Below are 15,017 nucleotides of genomic sequence, written 5' to 3'. Positions count from 1 at the left end.
TTAATATTGAACTATTTTCAATAGAGCAGTGTTGGCCTAGTGGCTTCAACGTGCGACTCTCATACCTGAGGTCGTAGGTTCAATCCCCGTGCACCAATGGACTTTCTACGTGCGCATTTAACATTCGTTTGAACGGTGAAGGAAAACATCGTGATGAAACCGGCTTGTCTTAGACCCCAAAAATCGACGGCGTGTGTCAGGCATAGGAGGCTGATAACTTGCCTATTAGATTGGTAAATAATCATGTTACAGATACAGAAATCTGAGGCCCAAACCTAAAAAGATGGTAGCGCCACTGATTTATTTTTATTTTTTACTAGCAACCCGTTCCGGCTTCGCACAATTGGACATTTTTTTAAACCTTTTTTATATGTTCTTTAATATTGTGGAAATTTTTTTTGTTCTATCATCAATGGTTTTCGCGGCGCATGCGATGAAAGATATCTTGTAAATTTTTTTACATCTTGGGTAACATTATTGTAGTTTTAGTAGGGATCCTTATTTTTTTTTGCAATTAAAATAGCCTATATTAATCAGTGATAATGAAGCATTCAAATGGTGAAAGAATTTTTAAAATCGGTCCAGTACTTTTTGAGCCAATTCATTACAAACATACTTATATACAAATCTTTCCTCTGTATAATATTATATATTAGTATATAATATTAAAAGTGCTTCCGTAATATTTATAAATATGTTTCGTATTTCAGTTCTGGCAACGCATCCGAAATACCTGGACAAATTATTACTTGGGACAAATTGTACTTCCCTAAGGGATGTGGAAGGACCCCAGGTGGTGTTCCGCCGAAACCCCGACCGAAGCCAACCCCGCGACCCCCGAAACCCCCAACAGATAGTACTGGGCAAAACAGTAACCCCAATCCTGGAGTGATTTACCCTGGAGGTATGTTTTTATAACCACGAACCGAGTTTTTTACAAAGAACTTCTTGAACTCTTCTTCTGCTTAAAAAAAAATAAGAAATGATCTTATTTGATGATTATGTCAACAGTAATAATTTACTTTTTTACACATATTACCCACACATTGTCTATGCTTGAAAACGGAATGCATTTTCGAGGATTCCTACAAAAAATTCATACGTTTATGTACTATTATTTGTGCGTTGCTGACCGTATAAAAACTAATAACTGAAACTATATTTGTGTCAACATACATATATGTGTAGCTTGTATTTGTAACAAAAAAACACTTCCATAATAGTTTTATTCATAACCGAACTATAGACCTCAATTACTTAAGAAATCTTTTATGGGATGTATTACTAAGAATAATTAAAAAATCTAAAGGTAGGAAAAGTTCTTACTATTTTTCCTAATCATTTTAGGTCCAGGATACTATCCCGGTACTTCCGGAACCCCCGGCTCCCCCGGCTACCCTGGATCTCCAGGCAGTCCAGGAGGACCTGGTGGACCAGGAGGAGCGGGAGGCGGTTATTACCCCGGATCAGGTATGTTTTCTACCAAATTTTTAAATTACATAAACAATTTCAAAAAAATACCGTACGGCTTCAGCTTTATAAGCGGAAGAAAGGCAGCCATTTTTTCATGTTTCATCAAATTTAGTAGAACAATATAAAAACATCTCGGAATTAATATCTCTGATATATATCTTTAATTTCTAAAGCTCAAAGGATATCCAATGCATTAGTAGGAACTTTAAGTATCAGTAACATAAACAGCTAAAAAATAAATAATACAAAAGTAAATAAACAGTTATACATACACCTTCAATACAATCCTTAATTTATTATCATGAAGAAATCAAATCATTTTTTAGGTGCTGGCGGTCCAGGTGGACCAAACGGACCAAATGGACCTAACGGACCAAGTGGTCCAGGGGGACCGAATGGACCAAACGGTCCTAGTGGTCCAGGTGGACCTAATGGTCCTGGAGGACCAAACGGCCCGAATGGACCGGGAGGATCAGGTAAAGCTTATGTTTTTTAAACAAAGATTAATAGTGATTTAACGAGTACTTATATACTATCAATACGCCTTCACATATCTTTCTTTTTATGTTCTCTTACACAGTATCTGTAATTATTTTACCCAACGTGGAGCGTGGGTCATTTCATTGTTAAGATTCTATTCGATTTTTTTTTAATATTTGGAATTTGAATTTCAGTTTTTCATTATATGTTTTGAAAAGTTACTTATTATGTCCTATAAACCTACCAGTTAACAAGGGAGTGAGTAAGAGTTTCTTAAGTGATTCAATTCAATTCCGATACGAGTATGTTATACAGGGGAAGAATAAGAATTTTAGAAAAGGTGGGGGATGGCACATAATAGGTTTGAAAACACTGATCTAGTGTGATAACAACAAATTGACTATTGGCTGTGAAAATTCATTATATACTTATTTTCAATATTTTTTTCATCAAAAGCAACTTAAGCGACTAATTTAAACAATCGTTCCGCTCCCGTAATGAACAGGACAAAACCTAGTACTTTAAACTGAAAAATTATTTATAGGAGGCGGTTATTACCCCGGATCAAGTGGACCATCTGGTCCCACTGGTGGAGGTGGCTACTACCCAGGATCACAAGGTTTGTTAAATATACTTCCCGGCGAAAGTTTTTAACAGGCTTTCTACACTCCTCTTTCCACGACACAAAAATCTATAACTATAATAAGTCTTATCTATTTGTGCACTTCTTGCTTAAGTATTATATTTCTGTATGTAACACAGTGTTAATAAATAAATGGAAACCTCGCCAAGTCATGTGCGAATATAATATTTGTTATTAAAACAAAATTAACTTCAAAACAGATTAGGAAGACAAGACTGTCCATCACAAAATATGCTTTAAATAACATTTTACGTGCAGATGGTGGATATTATCCAGGACAACCAGGCTCCCCCGGATTTCCAGGATCTCCAGGCAGTCCTGGTGGACCAGGTGGACCAGGTGGACCAGGTGGCCCAGGTGGCCCAAGTGGACCCGGTGGCGGTTATTACCCAGGTGGTCAAGGTAGGGTTTATTACACCAAAAGCAATGTACCTAATGGTATTTAATAATAATTTTCTGAATTATTTGAAATCCAATAGATATCCATATCCATAATATATATCCATAATCACTTTATAGCACCCGGAGGAGGAGGTTATCATCCAGGACCCAGCGGACCAAATGGACCATCAGGTGGTGGCTATTACCCAGGTATTATGATAGTAACGTTTTTATTATATAGTAGATTCTCTAAGATGTAGTTATACAATTAAAAATGAGAATCATTAAAAAGTACTCAAGTATTCTATTCAATAAGGAGCCTAAACTTTAGTTATTTTTATTTATTTATTAAATTTTACCACATCACAATATATGTATATGTTACAAACTCATTTATCTAAAATTTATCACAATTTAGATAAACATAAATGTTACAAAAAAAAAATGTAAAAATTACAATTAAATTATATACAAGATAAAATAAAAATACCAGAATTGTTAAGCACAGAAAAAATCAGCAAAATATAACTGTATGTTAACACCTACAGTGATTTTAATGAATATAATTTTTTCGCTTCAGTTTAATGAAAGAAATAAATTATACCTTCTACAAACTGACGTAATTATCTTCCGGATCTTCCGGAACTTAACTTGATTATTATTTAGGACAACCAGGAAGTCCAGGCTTACCGGGTTCACCAGGATACCCGGGTGGACCCGGCGGACCTGGAGGTCCAGGCGGCCCAGGAGGACCAGCAGCGAGTAGCCCCGGTCAAGGTTGGTATTTTAATAATGGCTAATTAATGAGGTATACTGATTTTGTTTAAAATAAATAAAAACTTCGATTATTTTAGGACCAACTGGAGGCTACCGGCCAGGACAGTCGGGCAAACCAAGCGGACAAGACGGAACAGGAGGACCCAGTGGCCCAAGTGGCCCACCAGGAAGCTATTATCCAGGTGAATAAATTTGTGTTTCAAATTGTCAAGTTTATTAACTTGTTGTTATCTTTTCCTTTACAAATTTAAAGAGGTTTTCGGTAAATAATTATTTAAGCCAAAACCTATATTCTAGAAAGTATAAGATGTTTTAATATTATTATTCATAGGATCTCCAGGAAGTCCGGGCTTACCCGGCTCACCAGGATATCCAGGTGGTCCTGGCGGTCCTGGGGGACCAGGAGGCCCAGGTGGACCAGGGGGACCAAGTGGACCAGGGGGACCAAGTGGAGGAGGCTACTTGCCAGGACAATCAGGCGGGCAAAATGGACCAGGAGGTCCCAACGGACAAGGAGGCTCCGGTGGACCTAACGGGCCAACAGGAGGAGGCTATTATCCAGGTAAATAAAATTATTATTATTACTTCTTTAAAAATATATAATTTCGCTATCAATACTACTAGTTAATACGTCAAACGGTTAAATCATATATGTCGTAAAAAAAATTTGGTCAATACTCTATATTATTCTTTAGGTCAATCTGGAGGTCCAGGTTTACCAGGCTCGCCAGGTCATCCTGGTGGTCCCGGAGGCCCTGGGGGACCAGGTGGTCCAGGTGGACCAGGGGGACCAAGTGGACCAGGAGGACCAAGTGGAGGAGGCTACTTGCCAGGACAATCAGGCGGTCAAAATGGACCAGGAGGTCCCAACGGACAAGGAGGCTCGGGCGGCCCTAGCGGGCCAATAGGAGGAGACCATTATCCAGGTAAATAAAAGTTTTCTTTGGTTCAAAGATACTTTATTTCTCAAAGAAAGAAAAAAAATTATAGATTACTATACCGAGCGAAATCCGCGCCACTGTCGTAACGTGTATCCACAGATAAGTTTTTAGGCAACGAGAGCAATAAGACCAGATTCATCTCACTACTGAAAACGGTTTTCATCAAATCAGACATAGAGGTGGAGCAAGCCGTAGAGGATGCGGATGGTCTAATTATCAGTACGGCTAAGAGAATTTCGCAGGAGTATAGTGCTGTGGTTGTTATTGGTGAGGATGTGGATTTGCTGGTTTTGCTGACTGCAACAGCCGGCGCGTGCAACAACATTTACTTGAGAAAACCTGGCCGAGGCAAATCGACGGACGGTACACATAGCCCATACTGCCTCAAACCGATGTGTGGTGTGTTTGCACGCGATTAGTGGTTGCGACACAACTATCACTTCATACGGCGAACAATTCATTTTGAATTTGTATCGCAAGGCAGATGACACGAATTGTACCAATCTCAACGAGCTCCGATATTAGGGATATAAAAAAATGGCAGGCAGTGGGAGGGTTAAATTAGAATTCCCCGAGGAATGGGGCTGGCGTCGCACCCCCCGTTGATTGCAGCCGATAGCGATGTCATTGAAACCAGCTCCGGATAATTTACTGAGATCGATTGCGCGCAAATGCAAAACCAAATGCGGCAAAGCGTGCGGATGCAGAAAGGCCGGCCTCTTTTGGCACAATGTGTGAAACAGTTTTAATTGTTAATTTACTTCTTACCCAAATTAAATACCTAATTTTAAATAGTTTAATCGATTTACCTTTTTATATTGCGACAGTGGCGCGGATTTCGCTCGGTAAAGTAATCTATAACTCCGAAGGTATTGGCATTACGGAAAAAAGTATAGGAACAAAATTGTTCATAATTAAAAGTTCTACACTTCGATGATCGGTAAAATGTAATAAAATTGAATGGTTGGGGAGAAAACGACGAAAAATGGAAAAAAAGTAAAATTTTTGCCTTGCGGGAGTAATATCTTGAAAAATATTACTGTTAGAAAAAAAAGTTTCAGATAAAAAAGTTAGTAAATTTTGTTTAGAAAAGAAAAGGTCTCTACAATTTTTCGCCTAACACTAATCATTCTCGAGATATCGAGTTAAACGCGTTTCTATCGAAATGACCTTAAGCTGACCTCAGTACAACCCCTCAAATTGGAATTTATGCTCAGAATACACCCCCCTATCGATCCTCAAAATCCCCAAACTGTGTTCGCTCATGTTTATTTATTTCGTAATTTGACTGGAGTATATATAAATAAATGCTAGAAGTGACTTTTTTATGTTTTGTAAATAAATAATTATTCTATTAATTTTTATTGAACCATATAAATTATAATTATATATATGTAAAATATATACAAGATTTTTAAATTTGTAAAAAGGTTTTATTTGTTTAAGTTTTCCGAAATAAGTCCTTGGTTGTATTAACCATAATTGATTAAATGTTCTTAATGAATACTTTTTATCTGGTTTTTGTGAAAATAAAAGATTTATAAGAATTAATTTGTTAATAATTCTGTACTTTTAAATTGAGGTATTGTAAACGTATGTCTGGTGTCTCATATACTTGTTATCTCTGTATAGTTTTTCAGTTGGAGTCAAATAGTCGTAATATAATAGTGTCTTCAATAATTTATTTTGCATTATTTGTGAAGCCTATCATAGAGAAGCATAGTAAAACAAACTACTATAAATTATTTTTCGATAATAAATCATTTTAATACCAATTTAATACTAGTTTATTACAATAAATGGTCAAATTATGGGTGTATAAAATAATTAATAAATTATACTCTATATAATTCTTTAGGTCAACCCGGCAGTCCAGGTTTACCAGGTTCACCAGGATATCCGGGTGGACCAGGGGGCCCGGGTGGACCAGGTGGACCAGGCGGACCTGGGGGACCAAGTAGTGGTTATAACCCCGATTCCCAAGGTAATGTATAAAATTAAGCTCCTATTCGAAACCAATATCATTACAACGATTTATTTGACATAGAACGATATTACAACTTAAATCATATTCTTAACAGATTACATCTAAATCAACGTTTTAATTTTTTTATCCACAAGATATTCGAGCATAGCTCCGCCGACTGGGGACCGTAGACACATTAACGCTTAATACATTTCATTCTCATAGTACAACTTGAGACCATGAATATCAAATAAACATAAATTAATTTTTTTGATAAATATTTTTATTTAATTTTGAGACACCACTCATAAGCAAAATACAATCCAGGACAACCAGGCGGCCCAAGTCAACCAGGACAACCAGGCCAACCCGGTAAACCAGGCTATCCAGGAAAACCAGGTCAACCAGGCACCCCAGGACAACCAGGAACCCCAGGCAAGCCAGGCCAACCCGGACAACCAGGAACACCAGGTCAGCCCGGATATCCAGGACAACCAGGCCAACAAGGGCAAATAGGCCAACCTGGCAAACCAGGCTATCCAGGACAACCAGGCCAACCAGGCTACCCAGGCCAACCCGGCCAACCAGGAACACCAGATCAGCCCGGATATCCGGGACAACCAGGCCAACAAGGCCAACCCGGACAACCAGGCTATCCAGGACAACCAGGCCAACCAGGACAACCCGGTAAACCAGGCTATCCAGGACAACAAGGCCAACCGGGACAACCAGGCTATCCAGGACAACCAGGACAACCCGGTAAACCAGGCTATCCAGGACTACCAGGACAACCAGGAACACCCGGACAACCCGGCCAACCAGGAACACCAGGTCAGCCTGGATATCCGGGACAACCAGGCCAACAGGGCCAACCAGGCTATCCAGGCCAACCAGGCCAACCAGGCTATCCAGGACAACCGGGCAAACCAGGCACCCCAGGCAAGCCAGGCCAACCCGGCCAACCAGGAACACCAGGTCAACCAGGAGGTCCAGGCCAACAAGGACAACCAGGCTTCCCAGGACAACCAGGAACACCAGATCAGCCCGGATATCCGGGACAACCAGGCCAACAAGGCCAACCCGGACAACCAGGCTATCCAGGACAACCAAGCCAACCAGGCTATCCAGGACAACCGGGCCAACCAGAAACCCCAGGCAAACCAGGCTATCCTGGACAACCGGGCCAACCAGGCACCCCAGGCAAGCCAGGTCAACCCGGCCAACCAGGAACACCAGGACAACCAAGCTTCCCAGGAGAACCAGGAACACCAGGTCAGCCCGGATATCCGGGACAACCAGGCCAACAAGGCCAACCCGGCCAACCAGGCTATCCTGGACAACCCGGCCAACCAGGCTATCCTGGACAACCGGGCCAACCAGGCACCCCAGGCAAGCCAGGTCAACCCGGCCACCCAGGAACACCAGGTCAACCAGGAGGTCCAGGCCAACAAGGACAACCAGGCTATCCAGGACAACCAGGCCAACCAGGCTATCCAGGACAACCGGGCCAACCAGGCACCCCAGGCAAGCCAGGCCAACCCGGCCAACCAGGCTATCCAGGACAACCAGGCCAACCAGGCACCCCAGGCAAGCCAGGCCAACCCGGCCACCCAGGAAAACCAGGTCAACCAGGAGGTCCAGGCCAACAAGGACAACCAGGCTATCCAGGACAACCAGGACAACCGGGTCAACCAGGCACCCCAGGCTATCCAGGACAACCCGGCCAACCAGGAACACCAGGTCAACCAGGAGGTCCAGGCCAACAAGGACAACCAGGCTATCCAGGACAACCAGGCACCCCAGGCAAGCCAGGCCAACCCGGCCAACCAGGCTATCCAGGACAACCAGGCCAACCAGGCACCCCAGGAACACCAGGTCAACCAGGAGGTCCAGGCCAACAAGGACAACCAGGCTATCCAGGACAACCAGGCCAACCAGGCTATCCAGGACAACCGGGCCAACCAGGCACCCCAGGCAAGCCAGGCCAACCCGGCCACCCAGGAAAACCAGGTCAACCAGGAGGTCCAGGCCAACAAGGACAACCAGGCTTCCCAGGACAACCAGGAACACCAGGTCAGCCCGGATATCCAGGACAACCAGGCCAACAAGGCCAACCCGGACAACCAGGCCAACCAGGCTATCCAGGACAACCCGGCCAACCAGGAACACCAGGTCAACCAGGAGGTCCAGGCCAACAAGGACAACCAGGCTATCCAGGACAACCAGGCACCCCAGGCAAGCCAGGCCAACCCGGCCAACCAGGCTATCCAGGACAACCAGGCCAACCAGGCACCCCAGGAACACCAGGTCAACCAGGAGGTCCAGGCCAACAAGGACAACCAGGCTATCCAGGACAACCAGGCCAACCAGGCTATCCAGGACAACCGGGCCAACCAGGCACCCCAGGCAAGCCAGGCCAACCCGGCCAACCAGGAACACCAGGTCAGCCCGGATATCCGGGACAACCAGGCCAACAAGGCCAACCCGGACAACCAGGAACACCAGGTCAGCCCGGATATCCAGGACAACCAGGCCAACAAGGCCAACCCGGACAACCAGGCCAACCAGGCTATCCAGGACAACCCGGCCAACCAGGAACACCAGGTCAACCAGGAGGTCCAGGCCAACAAGGACAACCAGGCTATCCAGGACAACCAGGCACCCCAGGCAAGCCAGGCCAACCCGGCCAACCAGGCTATCCAGGACAACCAGGCCAACCAGGCACCCCAGGAACACCAGGTCAACCAGGAGGTCCAGGCCAACAAGGACAACCAGGCTATCCAGGACAACCAGGCCAACCAGGCTATCCAGGACAACCGGGCCAACCAGGCACCCCAGGCAAGCCAGGCCAACCCGGCCAACCAGGAACACCAGGTCAGCCCGGATATCCGGGACAACCAGGCCAACAAGGCCAACCCGGACAACCAGGAACACCAGGTCAGCCCGGATATCCAGGACAACCAGGCCAACAAGGCCAACCCGGACAACCAGGCTATCCAGGACAACCAGGCCAACCAGGCTATCCAGGACAACCCGGCCAACCTGGAACACCAGGTCAACCAGGAGGTCCAGGCCAACAAGGACAACTAGGCTATCCAGGACAACCAGGCACCCCAGGCAAGCCAGGCCAACCCGGCCAACCAGGCTATCCAGGACAACCAGGCCAACCAGGCACCCCAGGAACACCAGGTCAACCAGGAGGTCCAGGCCAACAAGGACAACCAGGCTATCCAGGACAACCAGGCCAACCAGGCTATCCAGGACAACCGGGCCAACCAGGCACCCCAGGCAAGCCAGGCCAACCCGGCCAACCAGGAACACCAGGTCAGCCCGGATATCCAGGACAACCAGGCCAACAAGGCCAACCCGGACAACCAGGCTATCCAGGACAACCCGGCCAACCAGGAACACCAGGTCAACCAGGAGGTCCAGGCCAACAAGGACAACCAGGCTTTCCAGGACAACCAGGCACCCCAGGCAAGCCAGGCCAACCCGGCCAACCAGGCTATCCAGGACAACCAGGCCAACCAGGCACCCCAGGAACACCAGGTCAACCAGGAGCTCCAGGCCAACAAGGACAACCAGGCTATCCAGGACAACCAGGCCAACCAGGCTATCCAGGACAACCGGGCCAACCAGGCACCCCAGGCAAGCCAGGCCAACCCGGCCACCCAGGAACACCAGGTCAACCAGGAGGTCCAGGCCAACAAGGACAACCAGGCTTCCCAGGACAACCAGGAACACCAGGTCAGCCCGGATATCCAGGACAACCAGGCCAACAAGGCCAACCCGGACAACCAGGCTATCCAGGACAACCAGGCCAACCAGGCTATCCAGGACAACCCGGCCAACCAGGAACACCAGGTCAACCAGGAGGTCCAGGCCAACCCGGACAACCAGGCTATCCAGGACAACCAGGCCAACCAGGCAAGCCAGGCCAACCCGGCCAACCAGGAACACCAGGTCAACCAGGCTATCCAGGACAACCAGGACAACCCGGTAAACCAGGCTATCCAGGACAACCAGGAGTTCCAGCACAACCAGGCTATCCAGTACAACAAGGCCAACCAGGCCAACCCGGACAACCAGGCTATCCAGGGCAACCAGGCCAACCAGGCTATCCAGGACAACCAGGACAACCAGGCTATCCAGGACAACCAGGAACACCGGGCCAGCCCGGACGACCAGGTGGGTTTTTCCTTAGTTATTGTGCATTTAGAAGTCCAATCCAAAATATTTTATTCATATATCAATTAAGTAATTAAATACGATTACCAAACTGGATTTTTTAGGGTAAGAAATGTCTAACTGTATTGTTGGACATAAAAAAGCATTTGACACGTCACTGTAACCAGTCTTTTACATATTAAGCTAGAGGCGACTGGAATCAGAGTTACAGCCCTTAAAATGTCTTCCGATTACTTGAGTAATAGAAGACAATTAGTTAGTTTAGTTAGACACACATTTCAGAGTCACTTACGTCTAACAAAGAATTTTTTTTGGTCACACCTAATACTTAAGATATATTAACAATTTTACAAATTTTTGGTTAAATCATGCAGATGTTTTTGTATGCAGTCGGCTGCATACTGGTAAAAACAATAACTGCAGTAACGATACTGCAATTATTGTTTTCACCGGTTTTAGATGTAGGGATGTATTTTATTATACGTAGCTAGGTAGGGCTAGATAAAATTGCTAAATAGGTTAAAATGTAAAAAACATTTTTAGTTCTAACACACAAAATAATATCTGCATATCAATTGACAAACGAAACCAACCTTAAAATTACTGTATGATTAAAATTCACAATTGCATTCGATAAAAAAAACCTTGTGTTTTTGAAGTGAAACTTCTTTAGAATCGTTGCGATTTCAAACCGGATGCAACGGAAAAAGCGACAGTAAAAAGAGACAGACACATAAATTAATAGGATTTGGCGTGGGAGAGAGTGAGAAAGCGACAGTAAAAAGAGACAGACCCACGCCAATTCCTATTAATTTAGAGATTGAGCGTGAGATAGGAGGCATTATACAGTGTATAAACTTTAAATTAGTTTGTATTTGAACATTTTCTGAAATAAAAAAACAGATTTGATGAAAATTAAATAAGTAAGTCAAGTAAGTAGTTTAATTATAAAATTAGATTATTTATCAATTTTATTTACAAATCATTAGTTATAGAAACTTTTTGAAGTGAAAACTTCGTACTACACTTATTTAAAAGTCTATACACTGTATAATGCTTCCTATCTCATTTTCTCCCACATTGGATCTTGTGAATTTATTTCAAACTTTTATTATTTTAGTTTTTACCAAATTAAAGATTGATATTAAAGTTATAAATAAAAATTTAACAATAAAATTTATATTTTATAATATTTTAATTATAAAAACTTAGTTTTTGAAGGTTTCACTTCTACCACGTGTGAATTGGACACATGATTTTTTTCTTCCACTTATAAATTAACTTAACTCAACATCAATAGCCATCATGGTTCTCTTATTTTGAGAAAACTACTGCTAGAATAAGAAAATTCATTTTCAGTTTTAAATACCTTCGACATGTTGCTTCGAATACACTTTTAAACCAAATCTATACCCAATACACCGACTTCACCATAAGGACACATAGGGCCCGTGCCCAGGGCCCCCGTTCTCAGAGGGCCCCGAAGGGCCACATTTATTCTCAAAATTCTGCTAAGGTTAAAGCTTAAGTTACAAAGAAGTGGAAGATTTAATGTCATTTATTACATAACATTACACATTCACGCACACACGCACAGAAAGTCTTCCATGCATACAACAAACATAATATGTATTTATTACCAAATAAGTACTTACTTGAAACTTGAAAGGCACCCACACATTGTTTATAATTTTAGTATAACATTAACACTTGCGTTTTGAATATATATAGACATATATATAATACAGCTACATAATGAAAATATAACATTTTATATAAAGAACATTTTATCTAGGTCAACAATAATATATATATATATATTTATCTAGGTCAACAATATATTTATATATATTATATATATGTCCAGCTACATAATGAAAATATAACATTTTATATAAAGAACATTTTATCTAGGTCAACAAGGCCAGCCCGGACAACCAGGCTATCCAGGACAACCCGGACAACCAGGCCAACAAGGTCAACCAGGCCAGCCAGGACAACCAGGCTATCCAGGACAACCAGGACAACCAGGCCAGCCAGGACAACCCGGTAAACCAGGCTACCCAGGTCAACCAGGAGGCCCAGGACAACAAGGTCAACCAGGCCAGCCAGGACAACCAGGCTATCCAGGACAACCAGGACAACCAGGCCAGCCAGGACAACCCGGTAAACCAGGCTACCCAGGACAACCAGGAGGCCCAGGCCAACAAGGTCAACCAGGAATACCTGGCCAGCCAGGACAACCCGGTAAACCAGGTTATCCAGGACAACCAGGAACACCAGGCCAACAAGGATATCCAGGACAACCAGGCCAGCCAGGACAACCCGGTAAACCAGGCTACCCAGGACAACCAGGAGGTCCAGGCCAACAAGGTCAACCAGGCCAACAAGGCTACCCAGGTCAGCCAGGAACCCCAGGACAACCAGGAACACCAGGCCAGCCAGGACAACCAGGCACCCCAGGTCAGCCAGGAACACCAGGGCAGCCAGGACAACCCGGTAAACCAGTCTACCCAGAACAACCAGAAGGTCCAGGCCAACAAGGTCAACCAGGCCAACAAGGCTACCCAGGTCAGCCAGGCACCCCAGGACAACCAGGAACACCAGGCGAGCCAGGTCAACCTGGCTATCCAGGACAACCAGGAACACCAGGCAAACCAGGAACACCAGGCCAACCAGGAACACCAGGCCAACCAGGAATACCTGGCCAGCCAGGACAACCCGGTAAACCAGGTTATCCAGGACAACCAGGAACACCAGGCCAACAAGGCTATCCAGGACAACCAGGTCATCCCGGTCAACAAGGCTACCCAGGTCAACCAGGAACACCAGGCCAGCCAGGACAACCAGGCACCCCAGGGCAGCCAGGACAACCAGGAACACCAGGCCAGCCAGGACAACCAGGAGGTCCAGGCCAACAAGGTCAACCAGACCAACCCGGTCAACAAGGCTACCCAGGTCAGCCAGGCACCCCAGGGCAACCAGGAACACCAGGTCAGCCTGGACAACCAGGCACCCCAGGCCAGCCAGGACAACCAGGAACACCAGGTCAACAAGGCTACCCAGGTCAACCAGAAACACCAGGCCAGCCAGGACAACCAGGCACTCCAGGCCACCCAGGACAACCAGGAATACCAGGCCAACAAGGCTATCCAGGACAACCAGGCCATCCCGGTCAACAAGGCTACCCAGGACAACCAGGAACACCAGGCCAGCCAGGACAACCAGGCACCCCAGGGCAGCCAGGACAACCAGGAACACCAGGCCAGCCAGGACAACCAGGACAACCAGGAGGTCCAGGCCAACAAGGTCAACCAGACCAACCCGGTCAACAAGGCTACCCAGGTCAGCCAGGCACCCCAGGGCAACCAGGAACACCAGGTCAGCCTGGACAACCAGGCACCCCAGGCCAGCCAGGACAACCAGGAACACCAGGTCAACAAGGCTACCCAGGTCAACCAGAAACACCAGGCCAGCCAGGACAACCAGGCACTCCAGGCCACCCAGGACAACCAGGAACACCAGGCCAACAAGGCTATCCAGGACAACCAGGCCATCCCGGTCAACAAGGCTACCCAGGGCAACCAGGAGCACCAGGCCAGCCAGGACATCCAGGTATCCCAGGCCAGCCAGGACAACCAGGAACACCAGGCCAGCCAGGACAACCCGGTAAACCAGGTTACCCAGGACAACCAGGAACACCAGGCCAGCCAGGACAACCAGGCACCCCAGGCCAGCCAGGACAACCAGGAACACCAGGCGAACAAGGCTATCCAGGACAACCAGGCCATCCCGGTCAACAAGGCTACCCAGGTCAACCAGGAACACCAGGCCAGCCAGGACAACCAGGAACACCAGGCCAACAAGGCTATCCAGGACAACCAGGCCATCCCGGTCAACAAGGCTACCCAGGGCAACCAGGAACACCAGGCCAGCCAGGACAACCAGGCACCCCAGGCCAGCCAGGACAACCAGGAACACCAGGCCAGCCAGGACAACCCGGTAATCCCGGTTACCCAGGACAACCAGGCCAACCGGGTCAACAAGGCTACCCAGGGCAACCAGGAACACCAGGCCAGCCAGGTCAACCTGGAACACCAGGCCAGCCCGGACAACCAGGTAGGTTTTTCCTTAGTTATTGAGCATTTAGGAGTCCGTTAAAAATTCC

The 15,017-nt window shown here is 45.9% G+C and overlaps 1 protein-coding gene across 50 annotated transcripts in view; it reads left to right on the top strand.

Moving 5' to 3' along the window:
• The window catches only part of LOC125056070 (collagen alpha-1(III) chain-like), a 33,787-nt gene that overhangs the window by 17,578 nt on the left and 1,192 nt on the right, over positions 1 to 15,017 (top strand). For 2 of the 50 annotated variants that reach the window (XM_047658982.1, XM_047658980.1), the window contains exons 4-21: positions 711 to 904; positions 1,348 to 1,470; positions 1,800 to 1,949; positions 2,498 to 2,572; positions 2,855 to 2,998; positions 3,116 to 3,187; positions 3,644 to 3,754; positions 3,832 to 3,936; positions 4,086 to 4,316; positions 4,450 to 4,680; positions 6,554 to 6,679; positions 6,989 to 7,987; positions 8,366 to 9,220; positions 9,302 to 10,849; positions 12,764 to 12,826; positions 12,944 to 13,456; positions 13,763 to 13,771; positions 14,951 to 14,968. In XM_047658982.1, coding sequence (XP_047514938.1) covers positions 711 to 904; positions 1,348 to 1,470; positions 1,800 to 1,949; positions 2,498 to 2,572; positions 2,855 to 2,998; positions 3,116 to 3,187; positions 3,644 to 3,754; positions 3,832 to 3,936; positions 4,086 to 4,316; positions 4,450 to 4,680; positions 6,554 to 6,679; positions 6,989 to 7,987; positions 8,366 to 9,220; positions 9,302 to 10,849; positions 12,764 to 12,826; positions 12,944 to 13,456; positions 13,763 to 13,771; positions 14,951 to 14,968 — 5,567 coding nt within the window. The other 48 variants (XM_047658979.1, XM_047658973.1, XM_047658965.1 and 45 more) reach the window with 47 other exon arrangements.

Source organism: Pieris napi, chromosome 14 (genome assembly GCF_905475465.1).
Source record: "Pieris napi chromosome 14, ilPieNapi1.2, whole genome shotgun sequence".
Classification (NCBI taxonomy): domain Eukaryota; kingdom Metazoa; phylum Arthropoda; class Insecta; order Lepidoptera; family Pieridae; genus Pieris; species Pieris napi.
This window is presented reverse-complemented; position numbering and strand designations above follow the sequence as displayed.